At 38.1% G+C, this 17,888-nt stretch overlaps 2 protein-coding genes and 1 non-coding gene across 3 annotated transcripts; 2 read left to right on the top strand and 1 right to left on the bottom strand.

The window, feature by feature from the left end:
- Positions 1-1,061: 1,061 nt before the first annotated feature.
- Positions 1,062-5,882, top strand: znf518b (zinc finger protein 518B). Its single transcript, XM_072395346.1, has 2 exons — positions 1,062-1,134; positions 1,561-5,882. Exon 2 carries the CDS (start codon positions 1,725-1,727, stop codon positions 4,200-4,202), a length of 2,478 nt encoding a protein of 825 aa, XP_072251447.1. The 5' UTR covers positions 1,062-1,134; positions 1,561-1,724; the 3' UTR covers positions 4,203-5,882.
- Positions 5,883-6,977: 1,095 nt separating this feature from the next.
- trnae-cuc (transfer RNA glutamic acid (anticodon CUC)) lies at positions 6,978-7,049 on the top strand. The gene has a single exon. It is a non-coding gene; the product is annotated as a tRNA-Glu (tRNA).
- A 396-nt stretch (positions 7,050-7,445) lies between these two features.
- Positions 7,446-16,189, bottom strand: LOC140317834 (uncharacterized). The gene is made up of 17 exons (XM_072395345.1): positions 16,003-16,189; positions 13,655-13,695; positions 11,610-11,763; positions 10,726-10,778; positions 10,570-10,618; positions 9,598-9,648; positions 9,482-9,516; positions 9,367-9,392; positions 9,197-9,280; positions 8,949-8,973; positions 8,838-8,862; positions 8,664-8,748; positions 8,574-8,590; positions 8,398-8,489; positions 8,230-8,307; positions 7,760-7,915; positions 7,446-7,672 (listed from the first exon to the last, which is right to left on the bottom strand). Exons 2-17 carry the CDS (start codon positions 13,655-13,657, stop codon positions 7,520-7,522), a joined length of 1,086 nt encoding a protein of 361 aa, XP_072251446.1. The 5' UTR covers positions 13,658-13,695; positions 16,003-16,189; the 3' UTR covers positions 7,446-7,519.
- Between the last annotated feature and the right edge of the window lie 1,699 nt (positions 16,190-17,888).

The following is a 17,888-nucleotide window of genomic DNA, read 5'->3' as shown; positions in this document are numbered from 1 at the left end:
ATAAAACATAATGTATTTTTAAGTAATCTACTGGATGGCAAAAAATAAAGAATACTTAAGGAATATCTCAAATTCTCATTAAGAATTTTATTCTATTCAATTTTTTTCAAAAAATTTGAATACAGCCACAAAAGTTTGAGTTCCACAGTTTTTTGTTTTGAAAAGTGTCATAACACTTACAGATTGAATAAAATGCATTTAGCATATTCAGAATTTACAGGTGCTGGGAAAAAAAATATAAAAACACTAAGGCACAAGCTACAGCTGCATAGGCTCACTTCTTACTGTAAATAACGAAGTTAAATTATATACCATCCTATATCCAATATTGTATCATCAATTACTTTGTTTAAATATACTTCAGTTTTTTTATCCATATGTTGTAACGTGCAATGGATTGCTCTGTATCTGGATATCTCTTGCATGGATGTTTATTTAACTGGACTATGTGTTTGTCTGGACTTGCAATAATGTCTGTAAACAGCCCTTTTAGTGAAAACTACCTAATGTTTAATGTTTCAGTAAAGCCTATATTAACAATCCCATGCAAATTGTTGTTACTGCTGTTTTTCAGCCAAAAGTCACGCTGAGGATTCTAGTCTTAAATTCAGAAGTTGCTCTTGCTTAAAATGTTCATCTATTAATTTATCCAAGAATTGCATAAATAACAAATAATGCAATCTTCATTATACACCAGTGGTAATTTAGATATAAAAAATGTAAAGTTCACTAAGTAATAACAAAACTTTTAATCCAAAATGATAAACTTTCTAATCAAATTTTGTTTTTTTCTAACTCAAAAAATGTAATCAAAATTAAATCAAGTAAATCTCGATAGTCTAACTGTGCAACTTCAGTTGCAGATGTGGCAATTCAAACTTGATCATAATTATGTCATATGGCGTAATGTACTCGAAATGAAAAAAAAGGACAATGTTTAATGCTTTTTAGAAAAATGAACCAATTCAAATTGCTTAAATTGGTTTATTTTTATTTTGCACTCTTATTTTGACAACAAGAGCTGCTCCTTCCGGAATAATAGATGTATCCTAGCTACAGACGGCTAATGGTAAGCTAACTCAAAGCGGTTCGGTTTTGCTGCGTTGACTAGCGTCAACATCACCTCTGAATAAGGTATTTTCGTTGTATTTACTTATTTGAAAATTATATGTCAGACCTTAACGCTGTTACAATATACTCAAATCAGGTATGTGTGAGAAATTTGACTCGTCTGCAAACATAAACATTGGAAAAGCGTACCGTCGTTTCCGAGACCCCTTCAGTAGGGCCTTTACCGTACGCTCAAAGGAGGACAGTCCAGAACGGCAGGATGCAAATATGAATAATTGAATTCAGCTTGATTAGCCGCTTAGTTAATTTTGGGATGCACAATCCGCGATTTTAAGTCTAACAAGCTGCAGTCGTAAAAAAAATGCTGCAAAAACTGTGTGTGAGGGGGAGGGGCTTTATGGGCCTCGTCTTCATGTCAGCACTGTGCTCTGTTGGGTTCACTCACTCATATAGCTGTTAAATAGCTTTTTCCTCAACTGCTTCACACAGGTGGAGACGCCTCAGTTCGCAGCTCACCGATGCATGAGCGTGTACCTGTCTGAGGATCAAAGCCAGGACATCAGGTGAAAATGGATGTTTTCTTCAAGGTATAGTTGTAGCTTTGGAATCTGTGAGACCTGCTGCCAGATGACCAGTCCACCTCACCGCTCACCATGAAGCCCGTCAGCTATCAAAGCATGCCATCGTCTGTGAATGGTGGACATCCGAATCTGACATTGGACCATCTATTAAGCACCTCAAATGTGATGCGCTGCGAGAAGTGTGGATTTGCCTCTACAGATGCAGTTGTGTTTAAGAAGCACATGATCGAGCACATGGGGACAAGATTTTATTGTTTTTATTGCAACAGTGTCTCTTTCAGTGAGGCAGAATTAAATGAGCACTTGAAGCAGCACACTTCAAAGTATCCATTCAAATGTCCCCACTGTGGACAGGGCTATATGAGGAGGCGGTGCCTTGTGAAGCACATTGATCGTTTGCATAGTAAAAACATTAGTCAAGGTCCCGCTAAGCCTGGCATAACAAAAAGTCTACTAGTCCCTGTCTCCAGTGCCTTAACAAGTGCACCCACTGCTGATATGTCACCGTTTCGACCTCTTGTTCGGGTGACGTTACCCACCCCAGTTGCACCTGTTGTCATATTGGGAAAAGATGAACAAAGAGGGAAGACACTGGACACAAATGTACCAAATGTCACCAATGGTAATGCAGAACGTGGGTCAACTTTGAATGGACTCATTCAGCACAACAGGGCTCTAACGGTTTCTCTGCCAGAGGAAGTAACAATCCCAGCAGGCTGCCTGGTCGAATTAGTTGAGGTGAAAACTGTCAACGGGACGAAAGAGCTAAAGTTGAGGCTCGTCTCTAAACAAGAAAATGCGTCTGTGATAAAGGACACAAAAACAGCAGCTCCTCAAAACACTATACTGGAAAAGCCGTTAACATCCACATTGCATCATCCAAACATGGTGAGGTCTATGTGTATGGGCGTGTGCACAGTCAACAGAAAACAGAGTGAAACAAGGACAGTGAATGTGGAGCATCCTGCTGCTCCCCCAGTCAATATGCCCAACAATCTTCCAAATCTTTTGAGCAAAGAAAAGGTTGGATTGAAAAGAGCATCAGAAATAATCAACTTGGAGTGTAACTCAGTCATCCCAAACAAGATTTCCAAAACTGTCCTCAATCCTTTAAGGGACATAAATAGTGGGATCAGAGTTGCACAAATGGCAGCTGTGAACCATAATGCAGCTTCTCCGGCTGTCATCTCAGGCCGGGTTGCCAACAGATTGACCACTTCTCTGCATCCAGGCAGCATGGGTACAAGTGTTCAGAGAGTGGTGGATGAGCGAAAGAATCCAACTCCGGAGCATTCCAAGAGCATCCCAGCCAGGAGGGCATCTGACACGAGCAATATAAAAGACTTGTCAACGGCTGTGAAGCTAGAACCGGGGGAAAGCCACCTTAAAAGCAACAGTCCTGCGAAAGCAGCGGAGGTGGTGTGCTTGAATCAGCAAAGCACACCATCTTCTAAATCCTCAAGTGTACCTGTAGCTGCAGCTACCCAAGTGAGACCTTCAGCTATTTCAGTCAGTAAAGACAATGCTGAACTTAAAACGTTTCCAATAACAAGGACTCTAAATAAACCCTCACCAAAAAGAATATCTGTCCTTTCTAATCACACAAATTCAAAAATATCTACTTGGGCCCAGGAGGTGAGATCTCATGATGTAGCAAGAATAAGAGAAGTGTCAGAGCCTGAGAGTTTCCCAGTCATCTCCTCTGTATTTTCATTAAGTGAACAGCCGGAGGGAGGTCAAGGTGCTATTCAACCACTGGTCATGGCTCTGCGAGGCATAGTGATGGATAAGAAAGGCAGTTCTGGCAGTATGACTCAAGGTAACATGAAAATAATTAATGGCACAGAGCAAATGACTCTGACATCGGGCCACTGTGCTCGGGAAGCCATAAAAAAAGAATCCCTCACTCGTGACGTGTTACTGACAGAGCAGACAAGTCAGTCTTTAAAATTAGAAGACCAGGATAAAGGTATTCAGCATCCACCTGCACCGACCCAAAATGGCACACTTCTCAAGGAGGAAAATAATGACACTAAACCATCAGACACTAACACGTGCAGTCACAGTCCAAATTCAAAAACTTTGCCATGTGACCAATCTGAAATTGCCTCAAGTGTGGAGGAATCTACGACTGCTGATCCTGAGCATCAAACGGACAAAACCGAGCAGGACATCTCCTCAAAGTTCCTCACTATCTGTCTGAAACGGGTTCAGGTAGGAGTGTGGAGAAAACGCAAGAAGGGACTGAAACTTAGAATTTCCAGATGTAGATCTCAGGTACCCATGGGCGGCCTCACTGATTATACAGTTGTTTACCCAATGCCGCTGAGGGAGGACCAGCCAGTGAAACGACCGGGTCCGAACCAGCCGGTGGTGGTGCTGAACCATCCAAAGCCCCGGGCCTCTGCACAGGGAATGACTGCAGACACTTTTGCTGAACTGGGAGCCTCTGAAGCAGTTCCAAAGTGTCAAATCTTAAAAATGAGGCTGAGCAAAGTCATGGGACAGAAGTATGAGGTGATGGGATGCACCGTCGGAGTCTTTCCATGAAGACATTTTTCATCAGTGGGAGAATAAGAAGTATTACAATGAAGTTATCTCCAAAAACCTACACAATACTAAGGCAAATATTTTCTTAATGGGAGCATAATGTTAAAAAATGATGGACATCAACAACGTTGTCTTATATGTATTATATGGAATATTCGTGTGCAATGCAGTTTGACTGCTGTGAACCATAAACCAATGACTGTCTGCTGTTGTAGATCGCATACAGTAAAACACGGACGTTAAGTTCTGTTTCAGAAGTTTGAGAAACCAATAGATCTGTCAAAGGTGTTAATGCATGCTCTTAATTTGAAAATGGGGACTTCTTAAATTTGTGTTTCTAATTTTCTTCTGGCACTTCCATGCATAAATAGCATTAGTCCGCCTATAAGTGATTGATTGGGAAAGACCAAGGTAATAATGACTTTTTAGTATTTTGTACTTTCATGTGGGCGACGACTCCCCTGCAATAGTTAGCTCAAAGCTCTTCAGTGAAAATAAAGTACATCTTCTTTAGGTAATCACTACAATCCTGATCAAGTGAAGAACACAAGGCTGAAGAAAGAGCCGACCTCCAGTCCTCTTGTGAAAGAGTGTTATGGAATGTCTTGAGTTCCCTGGTATTTACTATTTTGCTGACCATTCCAGGTCATTGGTTTTACCTTTATGGATGTAGCCAGTTGTCAAGAGGTGAATGAATGTGCCAATATTATTGATTGTTGTGAAGCAAGAGGTTAAAGCTGAAATTTGAACCATTCCTGACAGTCCAGACTGGTTGACGCATTAGAGACGTGAACCAAGGGGCCACTTTTATATTTAAAACAACAGTCTTAAAAATAAATGACTTGAGCAGTCATTGTGCATTTTTATTTTGTATTCAGTCTTTGGGGAAAATTAGTGTATGACATTGATGGCTTTCTGTTTTCTTATTGATTGTAAACAGGCAATATTTCAACCAATATGTTCGACTTTTCCATCCTGGAAATGACCGATTCAGAAAATGTGTCACTTTGCACGATTAAGCATCAAGCAGAAACCCAAACGGTTTAGTTAACGTAGGAAAAAGAAAGACATTCACCTGTTTGTTTTTGGCCTTTTTCTGCCTGAAGGTCATTTTTTGAGCACTCGTAACCATTTGTATATTTTTCAAAACCCTCAAACGATGATCTCCTGTGCTGATACTTTGCAGATCTGTTTCTCTTCTTATGGCAGCATTATGACACCTGTGTGTCCGTGTTTATAGTATAATCATATTGTACAGTATAAGGTGCTAGACCTATGATTAATTTATAGGTATTGGTTGCCCACAGTTTTTATCGTGTTGTTTTTGTCACCTTAAGATTTTATTGTAAATACAGTTATAAATATAAAACATGACAACTGGTGTTCAGACTTGGTAGTTAATGGCTGCCAGTTCACCAGCATTCATGCTGTGCTTTCTTTACTCTGCAGTATCTGAAGCTGCTGTGCAGTCACTGTCATATATTGTTATTTTAAACATTGAGAGTTCTTTCTGAACATTTTACCTGACCTCTAAGTCACTCCTCGTTTGTTGAGTTGTCATGTTCGAGTCAGGTGTTTTTAATTTTATTACACCATCAGTGTTTAGTATCATTGTGACTCATGCTTTTTTAATAACAATTGTGTAACTCCTCTTTTTCTATTAAAAACAACTCAAATATCGCGGTTGCTATGGTTGTGTTCCGATTGTTTTCTATTCCTTTTCTTCAGCAGAGATGGAATAAATCAAGTTTCAATGATCACCGTAAAACCTGACTTGTGGTATTCTCTCAAAAATACGTTGGTGCATAATTAATCCAGTGTAATGAGCGTTTTGTGAAAACATAGATTTTGGATTGTTTTGATAGAGAAAGCAAACTAATAACAGTTAATCTCCATGTGACTGGGTTGTCCCGCATAACATCGGCAGAGCAAAGTCTTGAAACGAAAGCAGCTAAGCTCAGAAAGAATCCAACATTCTGACATTTCGTTAAAATGTCAGAGCCAGTCTGAGAGCTGACTCACTCGTGTTAATGCATTTCTGGCACCTAAAAAAAAAAAAGAAAAAGTACCACTGAAAGTTAAAAGACTGAATTGTCAGCAGGGTCAAACCAGCCCTGAATTTATTGTACAAGCGAGTGCCAGTTCCCCTTTTATCAACAAGCGTCCTGCCTTACAACACTCCAGACCTTTTCTTATCTTTGTTATCAGCAGAAGATGCCAGATCTGACCCCCCAGGAGACCTGTGTCTTTGAAAAAAGTCGCACCTCAAACAATTAAAACAACACCCTGAGATGTGTTTTAGCTAAAGTAACGGCCCCAGTCATTGACTCAAGAATGCAGGTTGTAAATTTTAACAGAGGACAACATCAGGCGAGACTCTGCCAAAAGCTTTTTTATTTTTTTTTCACTTCTCTTAATTGAATTGAACAGTAGCTTCAGACAAGGCTGAGTAGCTGTAACCAGACTAGATTGAATGTGAAAAATAATGAAACATTAGCACTGATAACATATATAAACTGATCGTTTGTCCGTTTTTTTATCTGCAATTTTACATTGTTTTTGTTACCAAATATAATTTTATTTTCTATATAGATAGGGTATTTTTACTTTTGATGCTTTGATCAGATTGTATTTGTAATTTTTGATATGTCAAATAGACCTAAACAATTTAGTATATTCGAAATCAGAATAGGTTGTGAAGTTGGTAAATTTCTGAATCATAGCTTTACATCGCTTTGGTTGCAGTTATTGGTATCCATGGTAACCGCGCTAATATCCCTGGTGGTCTAGTGGTTAGGATTCGGCGCTCTCACCGCCGCGGCCCGGGTTCGATTCCCGGTCAGGGAACTTTGTTTTTTGGCTTGGATTTAGAAAGCCCCTTTTGATTTAGTGGCCCAGACTTTACATTATTGAGTATTGATATCACTGTATTCAAAGTGCTGAATTCACTAGTCAGTCATGTAATAAAGAAACAAACCTCATATCAGCAAGTATTTTGTAGTTATGTAATTTATTTGTAGATATTTATATTTTAAAGGATTTATTAAGAAACAAATAGCAATTATTTGCTTCTATCCTCATATGTGTGTTTGTCTTAGATAATTGGTACATGAAAAATACAATGTTCAAACATTTCATCTTTGACATTTATCAAATCTTATCCTATTTATGTTTGTATGAATAATTATCAAAGAAAAAAATGTTTTACTCGTGAATCTTTGTACACATTTTTCCTACATGTTCAAAACGTGCATATTTGTTCACTGCGTGTGAAGAATCAGACGAGGCTTAACATACTGTCTTTGCTGATGCAGGTGCTACTGTAGGAGTTGTTCGAGATCTTTGTTTGTTATTGGACATGACAGCACACAGTTTTCTGGGTATTTGATCCCGGACATGTTTCTCCCACTGATGAGTATTATTGGGAATATGGAGTGGAACTTGATGATGTCGGCCACAGAGTCAAACGTCTGAGGAGAAAACAAGATGTCAGCTACTGTAAATGCAGTGCTGAAGAGGGTACATGCCAAGCTGTCTTTTCAAATCAGTCCACTCACATCATTTGACCGTTGTCCCGTTCCCAGTGCATACTTTCTGGTGCTCGCAATGAACCGAATTTTCACATTATAAACCTTCTTCTCGTGGTACACGACCAGTACCAATGGTTCGCTGTTGGTGTTGACGGAGCAGTCTCGAACCAAAAACGCTCCATCCTAATGTGAGGAATCAGAAAAAGAGGACATGTTTAAAAGGAGTAGCTTAGTCTCGCTCTTCCTGACATATAACCAGAGGCTGATGTTTTCCACTTTTCTTCGAGGTAATGGTAAGAGTTATTTTGTTTCTTTGGATCACTTCTTTCAATCTTAAAACTAAAACTTAAAGCTGTCTCTTTTTGGAGACATACATGTGATGGTGATGTTCCCCTCAAACTATAGGCTCGAAAAAAGAAAGAATATATTCTCCAAAAGGTCTACTTGAGCTTTAGAAATTGTCAGCTACATTCTAAACTCGTTTCATATAGAGATACCTTGTTCATCAGGTGTAAGGCGTGCTCAGCATCTGTGCGTTTACAAGCTCCAACGTACCAGTCCTCTTCACAATAGGTCTGCCAGCAGATTTCGGTAAGCAATCATCAATTGTCATTCTTTATTCAGGACTAATTATGAATAATTACTGTAAGCAGCAGCAGGTTTACCTGAGGCCTTTTTACTGGACAGAAATCACGCTGATCAATGTCTTCTTTGGTTTGTGGCCACTCGTGGTGACGGCGTCTTGACGGCACCCTTTCTTTAAATAGTTGTTAATGTTGTTATGTTATTGAAATTGTAACTAGATAACAGTGATGATGATGAAAATCTCAAACATTCTTACCTAGGTTTTGATGTAACCTACATAGATAGAAAGAAAGCACATGTCAGTGACACATATAACTTTCATAACTTGAGGATTTAAAAATCATACCTTTTGTCTAAGTCATGAGTTTCCAAATCCAAAGAATGTCTTTGATTAATTTGATGGGCTGGAGCACTTTCAGCACCGTGTGGACCTAAAAACATATAAGACATGATTAAAACTTTGAAGTTCTCCCCCAAATGTTGCACTGTTTATCTTTCTAATCAGTTTTTCTGACCCTACCTTTGTGTTGTAAAGCAAAATTAGCCTAAAGACACACAAAAAATTGTTATGTTAATAATTTCTTGTAATTTTAGTCATGATTGAAATAATTCTGCATGTTTGAGCACTTACCTCTTCAGTTTCCCCCAGCTGTCTTCTAAAAAAAAAAGAATACATCACATCACAGAGCATTCAGCCCACACTGTAATCTTTTTACTAACCAGCAGGTGGCGTCGCTGCTGCGCAATACAAAACTGCTGAATATGGTTCTCTTTACATCAGTCTCACGGAGGAAAGAGTCAAAAAGGGTCATGGCCAGCTACAACAAATGAAAACCAACATTAAGGCTCACTGGGAGTAAACAGTGATACTGAACTTACTGTTTCCTGCAGCATTCATGTTGAGCAAGTCCAGCAAAGTGGTTGACCAAGTCCAAGTTAAAAGATGAAGGTGATGAAGAGGACCTGGGGAGCACAAACTCAAATGTAAGTCCATTGATATTTCGTTAAAGTCAAATATGAATTCTTTGAAGATCAGTTGATATGTCTACCTCTGTGATGGCTGGGTTATCAGAAGCTGAGAAATAAGATCATGTGTTTAATGAGCTGTAATAAATCAACACAGATTTTATAGATAGAAACAAGCGTGTGCCTCAAGTTGTTTACCTGGTCATCTGGCGGAAGAGGTGGGAGCGCCTTATCTGTAAATGCAACATGTGAGTATTTAGGGTGCTACTGTAACCTTGACAGAAGAAATGTTTTCAGCTGTTCAGGTGTGTCACCTGATTTGGTCTTTCTTCTACCTGGCTTCAGGTTTCTGTTTATAGCAGGCCCTATGTTTCAAAAGCAGAAATAAATGTGAAAGACAAACAACAGAGCAGTTTTAATTTGTTCCTTTGAGTGACATTCAGCTTGTACCCATATTTCCCTTCATGTATTTAAGTGGGGATTTGTGCGTATTTGGCATTAGATTTAACTCTAGAGGTTTGTAGAAGGGTCTTAGAATAGGTGTTCTGCTGAGGTCACCAGCTGCAGGTCTGTTAGTTAAAAACTTAAGGTTTGTGTTTTGGTACAACTGTTACCCCAGGCTGCTTTAATTTAGTACTTGCAGTTGTGATGCTGGGGAAAAAAATCCACACTAATGTAGAGCTACACAGTTACCACAAAATTAACATACTTATGATGTTTTTTTAGTTTATCAGAAAGTTTCCTTTTTTAACTACCAGCATGCACTGAGGAATATTTATTTCGAGTTTATTTAAAGTACTATTTTTGGCCACCTGACAAATGTTAAATTCAACATTGTCTCTCTCTCTTAGATCTTGAGCAACAATTGAAATGGAAATTATCTTTGGCTAGAAGTTGCTTCACTATGTTCACTAGTTTGCTGCTGCCTGCCCTTGCAACATAGAATGAATTTATCAGATGCTTTCCTAAAAACAAAGGTTTCACAGACCGAACTTTGCTGCAAATATGCAGTAAAACAAATGCAGTTAACAAAAGGACTAGAAGCAGCTGCAAAAGGTGGGAGATAACTCTGTGATCTAAGTATGACCCTGTTCAAATTCAGAGAAGTCAATGTTGAATTTTCTTTATACTGGAAAAGTGAATCTTGTAGCTTTTGCTTAGCAACATATCTAACATAAATGTAATAGCAAAGCCTCTGACTTTTTAAAAACAGCTACTTTTTGTTCGAGCTTCTACTTAGGTTACGTTAGCACCTATTTACTACAATAATAGTATTTTAAGTTTACCAGTTGTATGGCGGGTGTCTCTGGGTGGACGTTCAGGAGGGTTGTTACCCTAATTAACAGGAGAGCAGAGAAAAGTACAGAGTACAGTCAGTGCAGCAGTTCAGTTGAGGCGGTACGTACATTCGTTCAATGAGCAACAAAAAAAAGAATGCTTACAGGAGAGATCGATGAAAGGCTCTGAGAAGACGATGACCTTGGAAGATCCCTGTCTTGAAATCAAACAAAACTGTAACTGTCATACTGTTATCAGTGGTGGTAATTGTGGTAGGTTCAGTTGTTCCTGCGTTAACTCTCATTTAAAGACTCTGAGTTTGTATAGTTTTGTAACTCGGTCGATGCCAGTCCCAGTTGCACACTGCAGTACCAGACTGCACTGATTACAGAAGTGTGAACATTAAAAGCCACATTCGGTATGTAGTTGGAGACATGCAGCTGTGAGGCCCCTGGCTGTGGGCCACATCCATGCAGGAGAGTAAAAGGAGTCTGTTCCCACTACCCACTCTTCCTCCTCAGCTCCTGGATAATTGTAATCTCCCGCAGTCTGACTCAGCCAACAGATGGCCCTGGAGACCCACTAGCAGATCATGCTCACTCAGCATGAGCTCTCGCTCAAATCCATACTGCTTTCATTCTGTGCTGGAGATTTCTTTTTGCCCACTTTCCATTCAGCTTCATTGTAATTATATTCAGAAGAGCTTTTCAAACCTCTCTGTGTAAGCATGTGAAAGATTCACAACCTCAATGTTCTAAAGTGCAACTTTAAGATGAACTCTGGTCAAGTTTGCGACCAAAAAGTCCATTCTTTTAGTTTTGGATATAAGTAATTACTTTTAATTCCCTAGACTTAGTACTAGATTTTCATGCATTGCATTTTCCTAGATTAAAGGAATGACAACTTACATCAGAAGTTTGACTCAATACAAAAACGCATAACTAACACTCATCTCAGACTAACCATCAACTGAAACAAGACTCGAACACCGAATACTAGAATGTAAATGACCTAATCAGGAAGTGAAAATGTTTGCCACTGTTTATACCTGCGTACTCCCTCTCATCATTCATGGGCCTTGCAGGAAGTATACGCACTCTGAGTGCTTCCTCATGGTCATCCACCACGTCATACTCAGGCTCCTCTATGTTGTGATAGTTACCACATATCCTAATTCTGTTGCTGTCTCCCCTGAAGTTCTCCTGTGAAGAGAAAATTGCCACGTATTTATACAGCACATAATAAGTATACAATAAACCATTTATTTTGCCTGTATCTTCTTGATTTTTGTGCTTCTTTTTCCTCTTTACATAATCCAGTATAAAGGAATATACTCACAGCAGACAGCTAGTGTCCTGAATAAGTGTTTAAATGTAATAGTAAGCACAGGAATTTATTGTGAGATGTTGCAGCATAGCCACAAAGTTACTCTTGGTCACAGGTGCAAAAGAGTGACTCTGACGATGTTAAACAATAAGCGCTGTCTGTTTTTGAGGTAATGGTATATGGCTCAAAGTGTCAGCTGAAGAGCACCTGTGGCGTAGCTGGACAAATAGGTGTGAGGATGATGGAGCTGCACAATCAATGGCTACATTAATCATGCACAATCACACCAGCTTCTCTCATTCGGTTTGGAATCACTGTCCTCTGCACCAGAACTGGTCTCTTGAGTCTATATTGACTTTTACCCCAGAAGAGATTGACGTTTGTGTCTAATAACGACAACAACATTCAATTTACACCTTTTTAGAGACAGTGACTCATACAATAACCATGTTTGGCCACATACGAATGGAACGATTTAAGTTTACATACCAATAAATTAAAAGATCCTGGTGTTCAAAACCTCTCCTTTTACTATTTTGAATTTCCCCCACGTGGATGAATAAAGTATATTCTATTCTATTCTATACGTGGAAATGTTTTCATATTTCTAGTTTTAACAGCTGTATTTATTATTCAGAGAAAAGTGTTAGATATTTAGACAAGACTGCATCAACAAACCTTTCAGAGCTGCAGTGATTACATTGTTTCATTTAGATTTAGACTCCTTTGAAATAAAAAGCCTGATTACGAAATAGTCCTTTTAAAAAAACCAACTTTGACTTATGTGGCGTTTGATTTGGTTTGAGCTCGGATACATATTTGTGTAGTTCCGTGCCTCTTTCTTCATCTAATATTGAATTCCTCCAGGATTTCTCAAATGCTTTGGAGCTTTATGTGGTTTTTTGAAAGAGTTCAAATGACTTTATCAAACAAAGATTTTTATCCAGTGAGAGTTGACTGGATTGTGTTTTTGTGTTGAACAACTCTATCTCACCCGTCCTTGGCGCAGAAGCCTGAAACTATAGTGATAAAATCAATTGATTCATATACCTTTGTTAGTAAATGTGGATTATCAACACGGGTAAATTTGGCTTACAGACGGATTATATACATCAGCCCAGCAAACTCTCTGCTTTTACTTTATTATTTTATTGTATTTGAAATAGAAAAACATATATGCAAGTATATCAAGATTAAGAAAAAGATAAGAGAACAGAAATAATACAGACTGTGTTACAGTTTCAAATATAGCCAAAAAATATCTTAATATAATTTTATCTGGCTTTTTGCAGTACTTCTGAGAAGCTAGGTGTGCGTTCAGTAAAATGAACAATAAGGCATTTATGTTAAGATAAAAACAACTATCCGGATTTTTTTTAAAGACTTTTTAAAACTTCAAGTCATAGATCTATTATCATTGTATTTGTAGTAACAGCTCATTGAAATAAACTGATCTAAGGCTTCCCTCAAATAACAAAATAGCATTTTAAGCTAATGAATAATAAGGTGAATAATAAGACTAAACAAAATGTTGAACTTCAACCAAAATCAATTACTTTAAAGTACCGTACATTAAAAATACAGAGATGAATCCTCATGACTTTGGAGCACAAATGATAAATATGATATAGCGGAATCTCCCTCTTTACTTATTTCTGTGCTAAAATGTAATTACACAGAGGGCAGCAGACTCCCAGAGTTCCCCCTGGAAACATTCGTGCAGAACCGGCGTGGGGAAACACTGTAGATACGAGCACCATAACTCACCATTATCACAGCGGACTCATTGCTGTTCCTTCTCTCTGCAGCTAACAAGGGGGTGAAACAGAAATGAAAAACACCATTAGTTGGGTGTTCTGCTAAAGAATGTGTCCTTCCAGCAGAGTTTTCCCTTGGATTTGTCTTCCTCAACAGTTAGACATGCAGAAGGATGAGTTTTTTTTTTCCCCCAAAAAACAACAAAAACTCTCCTGTTGCTGTCGTTATGTCATAGCTTTTCACTTTTCACATTAAGAAGAGTCTGAATACATTTTCAATATTCGGCAAAAAGATATTATGTATGTCGTTATTGTGATTTTTTTTTTCTCCAAACTAACGTCGGTAAATTTATTTTTGAAACAAGCAAATGTAGCTTTTGAACAAATAAAAGGGCTCCTTATATGAAATATGAAAATGTTCAAAGAAATCATTTACCACGTCCCACTCCAGGGACAGTCAGTCATTCTAATCTAATTTTGTGTTAAGAAGTGCTTCTGAGTAAGATGGTAATTAACAAACAATTCAATTCTGTTATCACTTAGAAATAATGACTACAAATATAATAGTAGTTTTACTTTGCAAGTGGTGAACATTGGTGATTTAAACACATTTAAATCTGGTGGTCACAATGACAGCTGTACAGCCAAAGTTAAACGGAGCACCTTCAGAGATCAGACATGTCTAGTGTCAACAGAATGTTTGCACACATGCATCTAATATGAGATAAATTGGACATTAGTAATACTTTGAGGAATGAATGAGATAATAACACCTGACAATGCAGAGTTGCTGCAGGCACTCATCTATTAATTTGTATTTATGATCTTTATCAGTCGTGAAATTCAGATTTGGAAATATCACTCATGTAAAAATATAATTGTGCTGAGCCCAAATCAGACAGACCCTCGTGGAGGAAAATAGGTCTTTAGTGGCAACTAAATAGCAAAACGGGCATGGCTATCTAAAATATCTAAAAAAATTTCCTTTGATATTCAAAGAGGTACAGTAAGATGCCATAATCATCCAACAGGAAACATTTCTGACAGTTATTTGATCCAGAGTAAACAACACACAACACAGAAACTGCTCTTCAGTATTTTTTATGTTTTTTATCTAAAACACAACTTCTCTGACAGCACTTCCTCTGCATATCTGTATGCAGAGGATGAGGTGCTGATTTCCTTTCTATTTGCACTATAACTGATGGACCAAAGAAGATACAAATTACTTAATTTGGCTTTGAATTTTTACAAAGGAGATCAGTCAACACTCAGCAGTAGTTTGAATACTCGAATAACTCAGCCGCTTTGTTAATGGCTTCCAGTCAAATGAACATCGATCAAGTCTGACAACGAAACAACTTAAGGGGCAAAAAAATGGCAGCTGCACTTGAACTCTTCATAGACACAGATTTGTGTCACATGTCCTTCATTTGTTTGAATTTTAAAATGGCGTTTTCAAGAAAAGACACAGGAGAGAGGGAAAGTTGCTCAATATAAAACTGCTGCTCTGTGACTGACAGGTTCGGATCTTTGAATCCATATGGCTGTGAGGGAGAATAAAAAACAAAACAAACCAAGACTGAAAGCTACCCAAAATTCAAGGGAGGACATTTTAGCAAGGCACAGTGATTGTGAAAATACCAGCACACATAACAGGTGCCCAATCTGCAGTGCCATAGGAAGACTCAGTCTTAGTAGAGGATTTAGCCTGGTGGGGCAACACTTGGTGGGGTGGTCTGGCTACTTTATAGAGCTTACTGATCTCCCCCAGATCCCCAAAGTACTTGTTTTCTTAGCTATTAGTGTCAAGACTGCAGAGAGCCTCAAAAGACTCCTTATAAGTTGAAAAGCATCATCAACAGAACGCAGAATAGGACACTGTTGATAGTAGCATTACTGATAATATGTTGGCTCTGATCAATATTTATGTGTTAAAGTCTTGTATCTCAAAGCAAGCACTTTCCTCTTTGTGAAATTAGTATATGCAATTAAAAAAAAAGTTGTCTTACAATACTTTGCAAGAATTCATGTGAACATGGTTTACATGCAGGTATACACATTAATAGTGTTCATGTTCATTGAATTGATTTGCTTTGAGCGTGCATTACTGTTCTTTTATTATTATAAATCTCAATTTTCATCCTTCTATTACATATTAAATCAAATTAATATATAGCATTCTAGAGCAACTTGAAGAGGCTGAAAAGATCCCGGTGTTCAAAGCCTCTCCTTTTCCTTTTTAAACATGTTAATCTATTTTTGCCAACGGCAAACTTGTCTCGTTGCTGTCTCACAGGCTTTGCAAACTCAGAAATATAGAATTTGTAAGTTGAGAACAATTCAGAGGTTACTTACATTTTTAGAAGACTTGCATCAAGTGGGCATCCAGCAAACTCTGCCTCTTTTGTTTGTATTAGTTTGCAGGAATAAAGAGTCTGTAGTTTTTTCTCCCTTCCCGTACAGATACAAAAACCATTGCGCGGCTTAGACTCTGTCAGAGTGACACAGCCCACTGCAGCAACCCAAAATAACTTCCTGTATGAATGAGTGGCCTATAACTTTAGATTGTGACTGTCTTTGAAACTAAATGTGTGCTTAGAGTTTCATCATCGGCATTCTGTTTTTTTTTTTCTTTGTGTAGAGAGTTCAGAAAATAAGTAAAATAATTTTAGAGGTGTTTGCATTTCTCTAGTACAACATTCTTTTTTTAATGAAAAATCAGCAATGTTTCCGACGTTAAGCTTTTGTCACACATCATTGTCACGTCTTGTGTAGCTATTTATACCCACCCTCCCACCCCACACAACAAAAAGTGTTTGTAAGTTTTTAAAAAGTCAACCCCACCATTTCTGCAAAGCAGTGTTGAATGAAACTGCCTCTGTAACAGAGACTTCTGTTGGTTATAGTGGGAACATACTGACATTTCAGACTTGTGCCCTACTAAGAGCAAAAGGAAGCAGGGTGACATTTATTCTTTTCATCATCATCTAGCTTCATTTCTGTTTCAAACAAGGAGTTGAAAACAAATTTGAATTTGTCATTATATTTCATTCAAGCTTAACCTTTCCAGGTAATATTCTATTTTCATTTCATAGAATAACCACCTAATAAAGTATTTCCTATTGGCTAGTTTATAGACTGCTCGAAAGAACATTTCTATTGACATTTTAAGCACACAGTGTGATAGCTCTTTTTTATACTGGCTGACGTATAAACCAAAATTCAGACCATGAGAGACTTTTAACTCTAAAAGCATTGATCGTTATATAACATCTCAAAAAGGAAAAACTAGTCCTGGGATCACTTCAGTCTGAGTTATGAAGCTTGGTTTCATCAGCCTGCCAACATGGTGTGCTGAGAATAGCTAGCCACAAAACGGCCAACATTTATTTATTTTTTTGCATTTAAGATGTAATTGTGAACATGCTTTTACTTCTGTGTTCAAATACATAAAGTTGAATATAAAAGAGAAAGGCATGTCCCGCAACAATAATGGGTCGATCTTTGTGACACTTCTTTGAGAATGTTTTGTGTAGTGGTAGCAGTGGTAACTATTCGAGCTGGAACTACAAAAATAATGAGAGCAGGAACTTCTTTAATGCTCGGCTTGCAGAGTAAGAATCCATTTACAGAGGCTACAACAGGACTGGGTTAAATTCTTACTCTTTTCATTTACTGGATGAGTTAGTGGCTGTGTTGTACATTGGTAAAAGCACACTCCACATATTGTCCTTGGAAACATGATATACTTATAGATATACAGGTAGTACACTGGCTTTTTGGGGGGAGAATAAGAAGTCAGCTACCATTTTGTGCAAAACAAGAAAAGAAACCTCTCTTAAGGCATTTTTTAACTCAATTTTTTTATATATATTATTATCAATAATGTTGTTGTTACATGCTGTGCAACAGATTCTAAAAATACAGTACACTAATTTAAAATAATTGAGTTTTTGTAAAGCTGTGCAGATAAGCACAATTAGCAGTCAGAGAAAAGTTTCAGAGTTCTCAGTAATCAGCACATTAACTCGAGCTGACTGCTCTTTGTGTTCAAACAGACCAACAGTATGACAGAGTATCTTCCTGTCTGTAGTGGGTAGGAGGCCAGGCCACTTTCAAAAAGCGATGCAGCACAGCACAAGCGCACAAGGTCAGCCTCTCTCCTGTGGTTTCATCTGCAATGTTATAGCCTGACTTCCTGTGACAGATTACCATCTAGCCTCTCATATTCTCACTGATGC

Source organism: Leuresthes tenuis, unplaced genomic scaffold (genome assembly GCF_036924035.1).
Source record: "Leuresthes tenuis unplaced genomic scaffold, fLeuTen1.0.hap1 SCAF_11, whole genome shotgun sequence".
Classification (NCBI taxonomy): Eukaryota; Metazoa; Chordata; class Actinopteri; order Atheriniformes; family Atherinopsidae; genus Leuresthes; species Leuresthes tenuis.
Note: the sequence above shows the minus strand (reverse complement) of the source record. Positions and strands in the feature narration are given on the sequence as shown.